Genomic DNA, 13,362 nt, shown 5'->3' on the forward strand with positions numbered 1-13,362 from the left:
TTTTGAAGCTAATAAAAGGAAAAAAGACAAGTGGAAGTGAACAGAAATTGCGAAGTATGACTAAATGAAGAATACAAGTTTCAAACGTTAGGGACTGGGGAGCACTGACTATGGTTCCTTGTCTATTTGCTATCATTTATGTATGTCTTAATACAACAGGCATTTAGTGAGTGACTGATTTGCCAAATAAAGATGGCAAAGACACCATTCCTGTCCTCAAGAAACTCACAGATTAAAAAGTCAGACTGCACAAAACAAGAAAGAATATTTTCGGGCTAGTCATAGTCATATGTGCGTTTATGAGGGGCACTGAAGAGGAACAGCCTACGTATTTAGTTCTGATTACAAAGTAATGATTCTCTTCAGGCAATGTCTTTCAAAGGAGTTTGTTGACATTTGAAGTTGTGAGACAAACTGCTTTGGCCAATCTTTGTTATTCCCACACCCAGTGTTTCTGGAAAGGTAAAAATGTATTATTTTGGTGGTCACAAAAGGTGCTCCCACTTTTCGCTTTGGTCACATGGAGTTGTGTCACAGGTGAAAGGCCCAATACATGGATCAATCTAGAACAGTGAGGTGAAGAGCTACTGCTAAAATCCTGGTTTTTGTCAACTGTTGAATGTTAAACTTTGCCCATGAAGTAGTGAAGAATCCCAACAACATCCATGGTTGTGTATCTCAACACTTTTTCTTGAGAAATGAATGAAAGGAAAGGAAAATGAAAAAATTAAATAAGCCACTAAATGAAAACTTATAAATATATACACAAACACAAAAATTGGTTGCAACCTTTTGAGTTTGCTGAAAGCCACGCGGTGGCGCTGCAGGCTAAAGAGTTGAGGAAAAACTTGATCTGAGGTTGCTACCGAAGTCACTGACAACAAAGGCAGATGACGACAGACGGGCTGAGGAGAAAAGCTGCGGCAGCCTAGAGTAGGGGAAGAGGGAAAACATCCTGGATCCTTGCCACTACACGGCATAGGTCTGGGGCTCGAGACTGCTGTTTCTGCTGAGTGCTGTGATTGTGACCAACATCGACAAAAGAAGCAGTTATGGAGGCCAGAGAGTTGCACTTCCGGAGACAAAGGCAAGTCCTATTTTTCTTTCTGTTTTGGGAAGGAGCCTTGGCAGGTTCTGGGGTCCGGCGTTATTCAGTGACAGAGGAAACAGAAAGAGGATCGTTTGTGATCAATCTGGCAAAGGATCTGGGACTACGGGAGGGGGAAGTGGCTGAAAGGAGAACCAGGGTGATTTCGGATGATAGCAAACAACACTTGCTCCTGGATTCGCGCACTGGGGACTTGATCACAAATGAGAAGCTGGACCGGGAGGAACTGTGCGGCCCCACGGAGCCCTGTGTGCTGTATTTCCAAATCTTAATGGATGACCCCTTTCAGATTTACCGGGCTGAACTGAAAGTCAAGGACATAAACGATCATTCACCAGTGTTTCGAGACAAAGAAATGGTCTTAAAAGTACTAGAGAATACAGTTGAAGGGACAGCGTTTCGACTGGAAAGAGGACAGGATTCAGACGGAGGACGTAATGGCATCCAAAACTATACGATAAACTCCAACTCTTTTTTCCATATTAAAATTAGCGACGGTGAAGAAGGCATGATATATCCAGAGCTAGTGTTGGACAAAGCGCTGGACTGGGAGGAGCAGCAGGAGCTCAGTTTAACACTCACAGCTCTGGATGGTGGGTCTCCACCCAGGTCTGGAACCACCTCCATACGAATAGTGGTCCTGGATGTCAACGACAACCCCCCACGGTTTCCCTACGAGCTCTATGAGACCCAAGCTCCAGAAGACAGCCCGATAGGGTCACTGATTACTAAAGTATCTGCAGGAGATGCAGACTCAGGAGTTAATGGAGAGGTTTCCTATTCATTCTTTGATGTTTCCGAAGATATTCGAACAACCTTTCAAATCAATCCTTTTTCTGGGGAAATCATTCTTGGAGCATTGCTTGATTATGAGATAGTCAAGTCTTACAGAATAAATGTACAGGCAATGGATGGTGGAGGGCTTTCAGCAAGGTGCACGGTTTTGGTGGAGGTGTCAGACACCAATGACAACGCCCCTGAGCTGAGTATATCGTCACTTTCCAACCACATTGCTGAGAACTCTCCTGAGACAGTGCTGGCTGTTTTTAAAATTAAAGACAGGGACTCTGGAGAAAACGGGAAGATGGTATGTTATATTCAGGAAAACCTACCTTTCGTTCTGAAACCCACTGTAGACAACTTTTACATTCTAATGACAGAAGGACCGCTGGACAGAGAAAGTCGAGACGAGTACAACATCACCATCACCGTGTCCGACCTGGGCACGCCCAGGCTGACCACCCGGCACCACGTCGCAGTGCAGGTGTCTGACGTGAACGACAACGCCCCGGCCTTCAGCCAGGCCGCCTACACCCTGCTGGTGCGCGAGAACAACAGCCCCGGGCTGCTCATCGGCTCCGTGAGCGCCAGCGACAGGGACGCGGGCGCCAACGCGCAGGTGACCTACTCGCTGCTGCCGCTGCCACAGCAGCCCGACGTGGCGGCGCTCGTGTCGGTGCACGCGGACAGCGGGCAGCTGTACGCGCTGCGCGCGCTCGACTACGAGGCCCTGCGCGCCTTCGAGTTCGGCGTGCGCGCCGCCGACCGCGGCTCCCCGGCGCTGAGCAGCGAGGCGCGCGTGCGCGTGCAGCTGCTGGACGCCAACGACCACGCGCCGGCCGTGCTGTACCCGCCGGCCAACGGCTCGGCCGCCTGCCCCGAGCTGGTGCCGCGCGCGGCCGACGCGGGCTACCTGGTGACCAAGGTGGTGGCGGTGGACGGCGACGCGGGCCAGAACGCCTGGCTGTCGTTCGAGCTGCTCAAGGCCACGGAGCCCGGGCTGTTCGGCGTGTGGGCGCACAGCGGCGAGGTGCGCACGGCGCGGCCGCTGAGCGAGCGCGACGCGCCCAGGCAGCGGCTGCTGGTGCTGGTGCGCGACCACGGCGAGCCGCCGCTGTCGGCCAGCGTCACGCTGCACGTGCTGCTGGTGGACGGCTTCTCGCAGCCCTACCTGGCGCTGCCCGAGGCGGCGGCGGCGGCCGAGGCGGCGCGGCCCGACTCGCTCACGGTGCAGCTGGTGGTGGCGCTGGCGGCGGTGTCGTCGCTCTTGGTGCTGAGTGTGCTGGCGCTGGTGGCGGCGCGGCTGTGCGGCGCGGGCGCGGGCGCGGGCGGGGGCGGGGGCGGTGTGGGGGCGGGGTGTGCGGTTGGCGGCGGCGGCGGCGGCGCGGGTGCGGAGGGCCGCTTCCCGGGGCCGCTGCTGGACGTGAGCGGCGGCGGGACGCTGTCGCACAGCTACCAGTACGAGGTGCGCCTGACGGGCGACGCTGGGACCGGGGAGTTCAAGTTTCTGCAGCCTATCTTGCCTAAGGAACAGGGCCTTGGGAAGAATAGTGAAGAACATCCCACCTTTTAAAACAATTTTGCATGTAATTTTAAGTGAAATTTTCTTTGTTTTCTTGTTCTTTTGAAATGTTAAGTACTAATATTTAATTTTTTTACATTCAGTTAAAGTCTTATGGCATCCCACTAATTTTAAGTATTCACAATAACTCTGGTCTACATTTTACAATGGTTTTTCATAATTTTGCATTGTCTTAATTGATTTAGAATACATTTTATAAATTGTAGCTTTAAAGGCTGACCCCCTTCCAGCGTGCCAGGGCTTGTTTACTATTATTTTTCCTTCTAGAAAGCCGGGTTTTTTGCTTTTCTCCTAGTGAGGTTCAGAGCCTGCATCTCCTGATCCTAACACCCTGTCTGTTGTACTGCTTTTATGTAAGAAAATATATCTGTGCTTCCAACTTTATTCTTTCTCTTTATTCATGTTTTTAAAGCATGTCAGAAGTTCTAAATCATAGCATGTAAAATGAATGAAATATTACTCTATTACCGTGCCCATGGCAAATGAAGCAGGCCATTTGAAAATTCTGTGTTGGACTTCAATAATCTTTGTAAAATTGCTATTATTTTATTTCCTTTAAATACATTCTTGGCTCATATTTTCTTGCTGGTGTAGGAAATATATTAAGATTTATAATGGAAATACAGTGTAGTAACCTGCATGACACTACACATTTTTAAAACAATTTAAAAATTTGTGTGTGAGACTATTGTTGGCCTGTTGGAAAGATATTCACTTTACAATTTGTTTTTAAATTTAATTGTTAAATGTTAAAATGAAGATTAGCTAAAGCTTATAAAGAAAATGAATAGTTTCAAGTGTCTCTAGTGTCCTTCTACAGAGTGGGCATTTCTAGAATTAATATCAATATCTGTAAATAATATGTTTATTATTATATCTTGGTGATCAGTTTTATATTTTAATTGGTTCTTGCTAGGACAAGAAAAGTAACTCATTTTCCAACTAACAAATATACTACACACACTACAATTCCCACTTCCTATTCATCCTTTGGAATTGTCAATTTTTGAAAGTTAAATTATTAGTTAATGTCTGTATTTCTTAAATTTCATCAAATATACATTCGTATGATTATAATTCCTTTCTTTTTCTTTTTCATTTTTATGACAGGCAGAGTGGACAGTGAGAGAGAGACAGACAGAAAGGTCTTCCTTTTGCCATTGGTTCACCCTCCAATGGCTGCCGTGGCTGGCGCACCGCGCTGATCCAATGGCAGGAGCCAGGTACTTCTCCTGGTCTCCCATGGGGTGCAAGGCCCAAGCACGTGGGCCATCCTCCACTGCACTCCCTGGCCACAGCAGAGAGCTGGCCAGGAAGAGGGACAACCGGGAAAGAATCCGGTGCCCCGACCAGGACTAGAACCCGGTGTGCCGGTGTGCCGGCGCTGCAAGGCAGAGGATTAGCCTAGTGAGCCGTAGCACCGGCTATAATTCCTTTCTTGAAAAGCTTCTTTATTGGAGTTGGTAAATTTTTTTGCACTTACTAAGTTTTCTATTTATTGCTATTGGTTTTTCACATTCCCTTTCTTGAATATCAATCTTTCTCCTCAAAATACTCAAATATATCAGATATTGCTTAATCATGTTTATCTCCTGGAGATTTTTCACCCAAATATCTGCTTCATTTATCTGGTTGCTAAATAGGCTGTCATCATGGAACTTTTTTCTTTTGAAAAGTTCCCGTTTTGATCCTCTTTTACAAGATGCACTATGTTCTTCCTTATTCAGCTAACATACATCTCTCATTAACTTCATAAAAATGGATGCAGAGAAGGTAAAAAAAATTGAGACCTGGGATTATGAAGTTATCTTTCTTTTTCATTTGAATGATACTTTGTGCATAAAATTCTATACTGAAACTTTTCAGAAGAGTTCTAAAGCATGATTCCTTTTCCTGACTCATGTGGAGTTTATTAAGAGGAGGGACTCCAATTTCTTTTCGTGTGTTTTTTTTTTTTTTCATTCTGGCAACATTGAAAACCTTTAGTACTGGCTGCCCATTTATTCACTGTTATGGTCACCTGGATGCATGACATGTTTAGAGTGTCACTCTCTGTTCTGAAAAATGTTCTAGTCTTGTTCCTAACTTCTGCCTTGACTTTTCTATGGTCTTACTTTAATCAGAATCACACTTAAATGTTGGACCTCTAGGATTGATTGTGTAAGACTTCCATTTCTTTCAACATTTACCCTACTTGTTTGGACAGTGTATTAGATCATTCAGTCTTTTTTTGAGTTTTTTTTTTTTTTTGACAGGCAGAGTGGACAGTGAGAGAGAGACAGAGAGAAAGGTCTTGCTTTGCTGTTGGTTCACCCTCCAATGGCCGCCAGGGCTGGCGCACTGCGGTCGGTGCACCGCCCTGATCTGATGCCAGGAGCCAGGCGCTTATCCTGGTCTCCCATGGGGTGCAGGGCCCAAGTACTTGGGCCATCCTCCATTGCACTCCCTGGCCACAGCAGAGAGCTGGCCTGGAAGAGGGGCAACCAGGACAGAATCCGGCGCCCCGACCGGGACTAGAACCCGGTGTGCCAGCGCCGCTAGGTGGAGGATTAGCCTAGTGAGCCGTGGCGCCGGCCTTGAGCTTTTCTTTTGTAAGGACTCTTTTGGATTCTGGTTTTTATAGTATCCTGTTACAGATTTATAAATGTGATATCAGCTCACACTATAATTTATTATTTTAACTTTATTATGCAAAAATGCATCACATAGTGTTGTTATATTCATTTTTTATGTCTTTTTTTTTTTTTTTGACAGGCACAGTGGACAGTGAGAGAGAGAGACAGAAAGAAAGGTCTTCCTTTGCCGTTGGTTCACCCTCCAATGACCGCCGCGGCCAGTGCGCTGCGGCCGGCGCACCATGCTGATCCGATGGCAGGAGCCAGGTACTTATCCTGGTCTCCCATGGGGTGCAGGCCCAAGTACTTGGGCCATCCTCCACTGCACTTCCCTGGCCATAGCAGAGAGCTGGCCTGGAACAGGGGCAACCGGAACAGAATCCAGCGCCCCAACCAGGACTAGAACCTGGTGTGCCGGCGCTGCAAGGCGGAGGATTAGCCTAGTGAGCCATGGTGCCGGCTGTTATATTCATTTTTAAAATGAGAATGAGTCAAGGGAAGTTAAGAATTTGTCCAAAGTTATGTTGCTAGTAAGGGGTACTTAAGTTTTTTTTTTTTTTGATTTATTTATATTTGAAAGAGTTACAGAGAAGGGGAGAGGGCAGACAAATTTTCAATCCACTGGTTCATTCCCCACATGGCCAAAACAGCTGGAGCTGGGCCCATGCAAATCCAGGAGCTTCTTCCAAGTCCCTCTTGTTCGTGGCAGGGGTCTAAGCAGCTAGGCCATCTTCCACTGCTTTCCCAGGTGCATTAGGAGGGAGCTGGATCTGAAGTGGAGCAGCCAGGTCTCAAACCAGCACTCATTTTGGATACTGGCACTGCAGGCAGAGGCTTTACCCACTATGCCAACAGTGCTGGCTCCTTGGGGCATTACGTCTTAATCTATTCTTAATTTTAACAATAAGAACACATATTCATGTACTTACTATTAAAATTAGATGGATAAGGGCCAGCTCTGTGGTTTAAGTGGGTAAAGCTGCCACGTGCAGTGCTGGCATCCCATATGGGCACCAGTTCAAGTCCTGGCTGCTTCACTTCCAAAACAGCTCTCTGCTGTGGCCTGGGACAGCAGTGGAAGATGGCCCAAGTCCTTGGGTCCCTGCACCTGCATGGGAGACCTGGAAGAAGCTCCTGGCTCCTGGCTTTGGATTGGCACAGCTCCTGCTGTTGCAGCCATCTGAGGAGTAAACCAGTGGATGGAAGACCTCTCTCTCTGCCTCTCTTTCTCTCTCTGTGTAACTCTGCCTTTCAAATAAATAAATAAACTTTAAAAAATTAAATGGGTAAATGCATATAAAGCACTTAGAATAATGGGTGGCACAGAGTGAGTACTAAATAATTATTAATAGAGTTAATTTCTCAATTAAATTTTATTTATCTGAAGATATTAATCACACATCTTGAAAGGCTTTCTTCTACTCTCTATATTATATCTGGTTTCTCTTCTTCCTTTTTCCCTATGGTGGTATTGGTGGTTTTGGCGTTTGTTTCGTGGCATCTGCATTTCCCCAATGTCTTGTCATCCTTGCTTGTCTTCTGCTTTTTAAGAAGTATGATATGACAGCCAGTGCCATGGCTCACTAGGCTAATCCTCCGCCTAGCGGCGCCGGCACACCAGGTTCTAGTCCCGGTCGGGGCGCCGGATTCTGTCCTGGTTGCCCCTCTTCCAGGCCAGCTCTCTGCTGTAGCCTGGGAGTGCAGTGGAGGATGGCCCAAGTTCTTGGGCTCTGCACCCCATGGGAGACCAGGATAAGTGCCTGGCTCCTGCTTTCGGATCGGCACAGTGCGGCCATTGGAGGGTGAACTAACGGCAAAGGAAGACCTTTCTTTCTGTCTCTCTCTCTCACTGTCCACTCTGCCTGTAAAAAAAAAAAAATGATATGTCACAGTGCTGACATTTTACTCTCTGAGTGAATGGGGTGTGACGGTGGCAGGGATTCACTCTATTGTAACTCTGCTGCATGGGGCTCTTACTTTGGAAGACCCTGAAATATCTGTATATGTACATCTTTATTAGGTCCTTTTATCTTCTCTAGGGTAGGATTCTATGATACGCACCGTTTGGGGGTCAGGAAGGCTCAGATGAACACCTTGCATCCAATAATGACAGTATTGCATGGCAAAAGACTGCATGAAAAGATTTTGCTTAATTTACCTTCCTTATTTTTAGTTTCACACCTCACATTTGCACTCCATCTTACCAGGGTCTCCGAGACTAGGGAAAGTTCTGTTTAATTTCTTGAGAGAATCAGTTTTCTATTGCCTATCTTAGAATTACCTTCCTATTTTGGTATGATGGTGAGAGTAATAGAGAATTAAATTCTGCCATATACCTACTTTTTAAAAAATAGCTTTTTGTCAGTCCTTAACTAACTTCAGTCTTCTTATTATCTGGTCCCTCCAAATATATACCTATATGGGATTACTTGAGACAAACCCACTTGTTTCTCCAGTGCAGGAACATTAAACATTTCTTGGAACTGCTACATTGATTTGCTTTCTGTCATGAAAAAAATGTGTTTACTTGTGCATTCTTAGTCTTTGTTAGTTTGCCTTATTCCTTGTCATTTTAGTGGGTGTTTTAAAAGGAGGCGAAATGACTGTCTAGTCAGTTCATGTAATTTCCAATTTCTACCTATTTGTACTGATTGATTTTTCAATCATGTATCTAGTTTATATTTTTTGAACTGTAATATGAACCTAAAACTTTTACATTTTCAATATTTTATATCTGGCCATCACTGATGAGCTCCTTAGCATCTGTTCCAAACATCTTCTCTCCGTATGTAGTAATCAGGCACTTCGGCTAGGACTGAAACCACTTCAAGCTTAGAAGGTGGCCCCAGACACCATTAAATGAACTAGCGTTTCTTTATGAGAAGCTGGAACGACAGTATGGATTTATGTAGTGTGTTCCGCCACAACATTTCACTTCATTTTCTACCAATGCACATGATTCATTGCGATTAAGGAACTCTCTAGAGATGCTTTCTCGTGATATAGCAGTTCTCTGGTGTGTGCCATCTCATGGTTCACCCAGTTTCACCCTCTCTGAAAGAACTTCCTCAGTGAGGCAGGTGTACTCTTTCCTTCCCATGTGAGTCAGGGAGGTGGAGCCGAGACGGGATTTCACTCAGCTTGACAAACAGTTCCTAGTTTAGTCTTCTCAGAGAGATTACAAACTGCTGGAGACACTAGGCACAACTTGTATTTCTGTTTTCTTAACTAAGCACATTTGGTTGTGTGAAGAGCGGGGAGGAATACTTCATAAATGTTTTAAAATAAATACTAAGTTTATCACAAAACATAAAGAATATAGTATAGTTATTATGAAAGGTAATGTATCAAACAAAGTAACAGCATTTGTTTCCGGAGAACATTTATGTGAATAGAATTCAGGTAGCTTTCATCAAACTGTGAAAATCTGTGGCGTCGCATGGTGGCGCTGCAGGATAAGATCAGGGGAAAAAACTGCGCCGGATGACGCTGTGGATGCGCCTAAGGCACACAAAAAGACTGACGAGCCAGCCATCCAGGGGCGACCTGGAAGCCATTCAGTAAGGCTCAAGTGCTCAGGCGTCTGAGGATTTGGTGGACAAATTAGAGGTCCGCTGAAGCCATTCAGCAGAGAGCGTTCGTGACGGGAGCCATGGAGGACCGAGGGGCAGGCGCTCAGCGGACCAGGCAAGTCGTGCTTCTCTTTGTTGTGCTGGGAATGGCTCAAGCTGCCTCTGAGCCTGGGCGCTTTTCGGTGGCCGAGGAAGTGCACAGTGGGAGTTGTGTGGGCAATTTGGCAAAGGACCTGGGCCTGGAGGTGGGTGAGCTCTCCTTCCGGGAAGCTCGGGTGGTCTCTAACGATAACAAGCAGCCTTTGCGGCTGGACACAGACACCGGGGATTTGATCCTCCGCGAAACTCTCGACCGGGAGGAGCTCTGCGGCTCCACGGAGCCCTGTGTGCTGCACTTCCAGGTGATAATGAAAAATCCTTTGCAGTTTTTACGGATTGAGCTTCAGGTCATGGATATAAATGACCACTCTCCCGTCTTCTTAGAAGAAGAAATGCTCCTGGAAATCCCAGAAACTAGCCCTGTTGGTGCCGTGTTCTTACTAGAGAGGGCACAGGATTTAGATGTTGGAATCAACGCTGTGAACAGCTACACGATAAGCTCCAACTCTCATTTCCACCTTAAAATGAGAGTTCATCCAGACAGTGGGAAATACCCAGAGTTAGTCCTGGACAAGGCGCTGGATTACGAAGAGCAGCCCGAGCTCAGCTTCACCCTCACGGCTCTGGATGGCGGGTCTCCGCCCAGGTCCGGGACTGCCCTCGTTCGCGTGGTGGTCGTGGATACTAACGACAACTCCCCCGAGTTTGAGCAGCTATTCTACGAGGTGAAGATTCCGGAGAACAGCGTCCTTGGCTCCCCGGTTGTCACTGCCTCGGCTTGGGATTCCGACTCGGGAACAAATGGAGAAATATCCTATACCTTCTCCCATGCCTCAGAAGATATTCGCAAGACGTTTGCCATTAATCGAAAATCTGGAGAAGTTACTCTAACAGGACCATTAGATTATGAAACAACTCAATCATACTCAATCATCATTCAAGCCACAGATGGGGGTGGACTCTTTGGGAAATCCACAGTCAGAATTCAGGTAATGGATGTGAATGACAATGCTCCTGAGATCACCGTGTCCTCAATTAGCGGCCCAGTTCCAGAAAATGCGCCTGAGACTGTGGTTATGGTCTTTAGTATCCGAGACAGAGACGCTGGGGACAATGGGAAGATGGTTAGTTCCATCCCAGAGGACCTGCCATTCGTGTTAAAGTCTTCATTTGCGAATTACTACACCTTGGAGACGGATGCAGCCCTAGACAGGGAGGCCAGGGCCGAGTACAACATCACCATCACCGTGTCCGACCTGGGCACGCCCAGGCTGACCACCCGGCACCACGTGGCGGTGCAGGTGTCCGACGTGAACGACAACGCCCCGGCCTTCAGCCAGGCCGCCTACACCCTGCTGGTGCGCGAGAACAACAGCCCCGGGCTGCTCATCGGCTCCGTGAGCGCCAGCGACAGGGACGCGGGCGCCAACGCGCAGGTGACCTACTCGCTGCTGCCGCCGCCACAGCAGCCCGACGTGGCGGCGCTCGTGTCGGTGCACGCGGACAGCGGGCAGCTGTACGCGCTGCGCGCGCTCGACTACGAGGCCCTGCGCGCCTTCGAGTTCGGCGTGCGCGCCGCCGACCGCGGCTCCCCGGCGCTGAGCAGCGAGGCGCGCGTGCGCGTGCAGCTGCTGGACGCCAACGACCACGCGCCGGCCGTGCTGTACCCGCCGGCCAACGGCTCGGCCGCCTGCCCCGAGCTGGTGCCGCGCGCGGCCGACGCGGGCTACCTGGTGACCAAGGTGGTGGCGGTGGACGGCGACGCGGGCCAGAACGCCTGGCTGTCGTTCGAGCTGCTCAAGGCCACGGAGCCCGGGCTGTTCGGCGTGTGGGCGCACAGCGGCGAGGTGCGCACGGCGCGGCCGCTGAGCGAGCGCGACGCGCCCAGGCAGCGGCTGCTGGTGCTGGTGCGCGACCACGGCGAGCCGCCGCTGTCGGCCAGCGTCACGCTGCACGTGCTGCTGGTGGACGGCTTCTCGCAGCCCTACCTGGCGCTGCCCGAGGCGGCGGCGGCGGCCGAGGCGGCGCGGCCCGACTCGCTCACGGTGCAGCTGGTGGTGGCGCTGGCGGCGGTGTCGTCGCTCTTGGTGCTGAGTGTGCTGGCGCTGGTGGCGGCGCGGCTGTGCGGCGCGGGCGCGGGCGGGGGCGCGGGCGGTGTCGGTGTGGGGGCGGGGTGTGCGGTTGGCGGCGGCGGCGGCGGCGGCGGCGCGGGTGCGGAGGGCCGCTTCCCGGGGCCGCTGCTGGACGTGAGCGGCGGCGGGACGCTGTCGCACAGCTACCAGTACGAGGTGCGCCTGACGGGCGACGCTGGGACCGGGGAGTTCAAGTTCATGAAGCCCATTAGCCCCATCCTTACAACCCAATACCCCGGGAAAGAAATAGAGGAAGCTCCCACTTTCCACAATGCGTTTGGATTCGATATTCAGTGACAATCACTGATTTTATATTGCCTATGTGTGCTATTTTTGGTACTGTGTGTGCTTTAAATTGCCTTGATGTTGCGTTTATATTTTATTGGTATTGTGTTCTCAACTTTGTTTTTCAATAGGCATTTGTAGTTGTAATGAAGTGGTCAGTACCTTGGAGGTCTTAATTTATAATTATTTTGCCTTCTTTATTAACATCCATCAAATCATTCTCGTTAAATTTCACTCACAATTATGCTTATGGGAAAATAAAACTGCACTTTAAAAATATTTATATTCAAGCATTTGTTCATTTGAATCTTCTTTTTGCAGTTTTTTTTTCTTGTGGTTTAGTAATAGCAGCGATTCAGAAATATCTTTCTGAAATTCACTGAATTTTTAGATAACATTAAAAATATTTACCACTGTTAAAAATAAATTTGAAAAAAATATTCCATGGTCCAACCATTAACTGTGAAAACCTGGTTAGAAAAGGCCAAAAGGCAAGCGACTCTTTGGCTTTTCCTTATTCATTCTGGGGAGTGGAAAGACAGGTTCAGGCTATGGCCGCTCACAGACTCTTCCAACGTGAAGTTGTAATTTTCCATATGTATCACTAATGTTACAAAGCAAAAATGTGATTCAGTTGAATTCAGACATCTGAATTATAATTTTACAACAAAATTACAAAGAAATATTTTATAGACTTGGTCAACCTTTTTTGATACAATCTGAAATTGCAATATTATTCCTTATTTAATTTTCAGATGTGATTATGATCCATTAAATGACATCTTGTCCTAATGCGTAGTAACCCAAAGTTTGATAATTACTTTTTGGAGGTATAAAAGTGTGATATGTATGGAGCACTGAGAAATACCAAAAGGTAGTTCTTTGTGTTCTAATCCTTAATAAAAAGTTCAAACCATTGTATAAGGAAATTTGGCCTTCTGCTACATAGCCATCAACAACCATTCTGCCCATAGTACTCTGACAGTATGACCCAAAAGCCCTTCATGGTTTCCCATAAATTTCATCATAAAGTCTAAAGTCAGTGTATACCATGGAAGGCACATGTGGATGAACAAAATGAGTAAAGATAGTGAGGGAAGGCCGGTGGGGGGTGGGGACGGGCATGCAGGTTAGAGAGAAGGTAGGGATAGAGGAAATGAACAGGGAGAAATTAAATATTTGCTTCTAG

General features: G+C 47.8%; 2 protein-coding genes across 2 annotated transcripts; both read left to right on the top strand.

Annotated features, from left to right (window-relative positions):
• The first annotated feature begins 771 nt into the window (after nt 1–771).
• Nucleotides 772–4,262, top strand: LOC100350727 (protocadherin beta-9). Its single transcript, XM_017341114.3, has one exon. It carries the CDS (start codon nt 1,053–1,055, stop codon nt 3,459–3,461), a length of 2,409 nt encoding a protein of 802 aa, XP_017196603.3. The 5' UTR covers nt 772–1,052; the 3' UTR covers nt 3,462–4,262.
• A 3,683-nt stretch (nt 4,263–7,945) lies between these two features.
• LOC138850160 (protocadherin beta-12-like) lies at nt 7,946–12,452 on the top strand. Its single transcript, XM_070076217.1, has one exon. It carries the CDS (start codon nt 9,738–9,740, stop codon nt 12,183–12,185), a length of 2,448 nt encoding a protein of 815 aa, XP_069932318.1. The 5' UTR covers nt 7,946–9,737; the 3' UTR covers nt 12,186–12,452.
• Nucleotides 12,453–13,362: the final 910 nt, after the last annotated feature.

The sequence above is a fragment of the Oryctolagus cuniculus genome, chromosome 6 (genome assembly GCF_964237555.1).
Source record: "Oryctolagus cuniculus chromosome 6, mOryCun1.1, whole genome shotgun sequence".
Classification (NCBI taxonomy): domain Eukaryota; kingdom Metazoa; phylum Chordata; class Mammalia; order Lagomorpha; family Leporidae; genus Oryctolagus; species Oryctolagus cuniculus.

What these genes read in the sequence shown, in the direction of transcription:
- LOC138850160 (XM_070076217.1), top strand. Translation starts at nt 9,738, where the DNA reads ATGGAGGACCGAGGGGCAGGCGCTCAGCGGACCAGGCAAGTCGTGCTT.
- LOC100350727 (XM_017341114.3), top strand. Translation starts at nt 1,053, where the DNA reads ATGGAGGCCAGAGAGTTGCACTTCCGGAGACAAAGGCAAGTCCTATTT.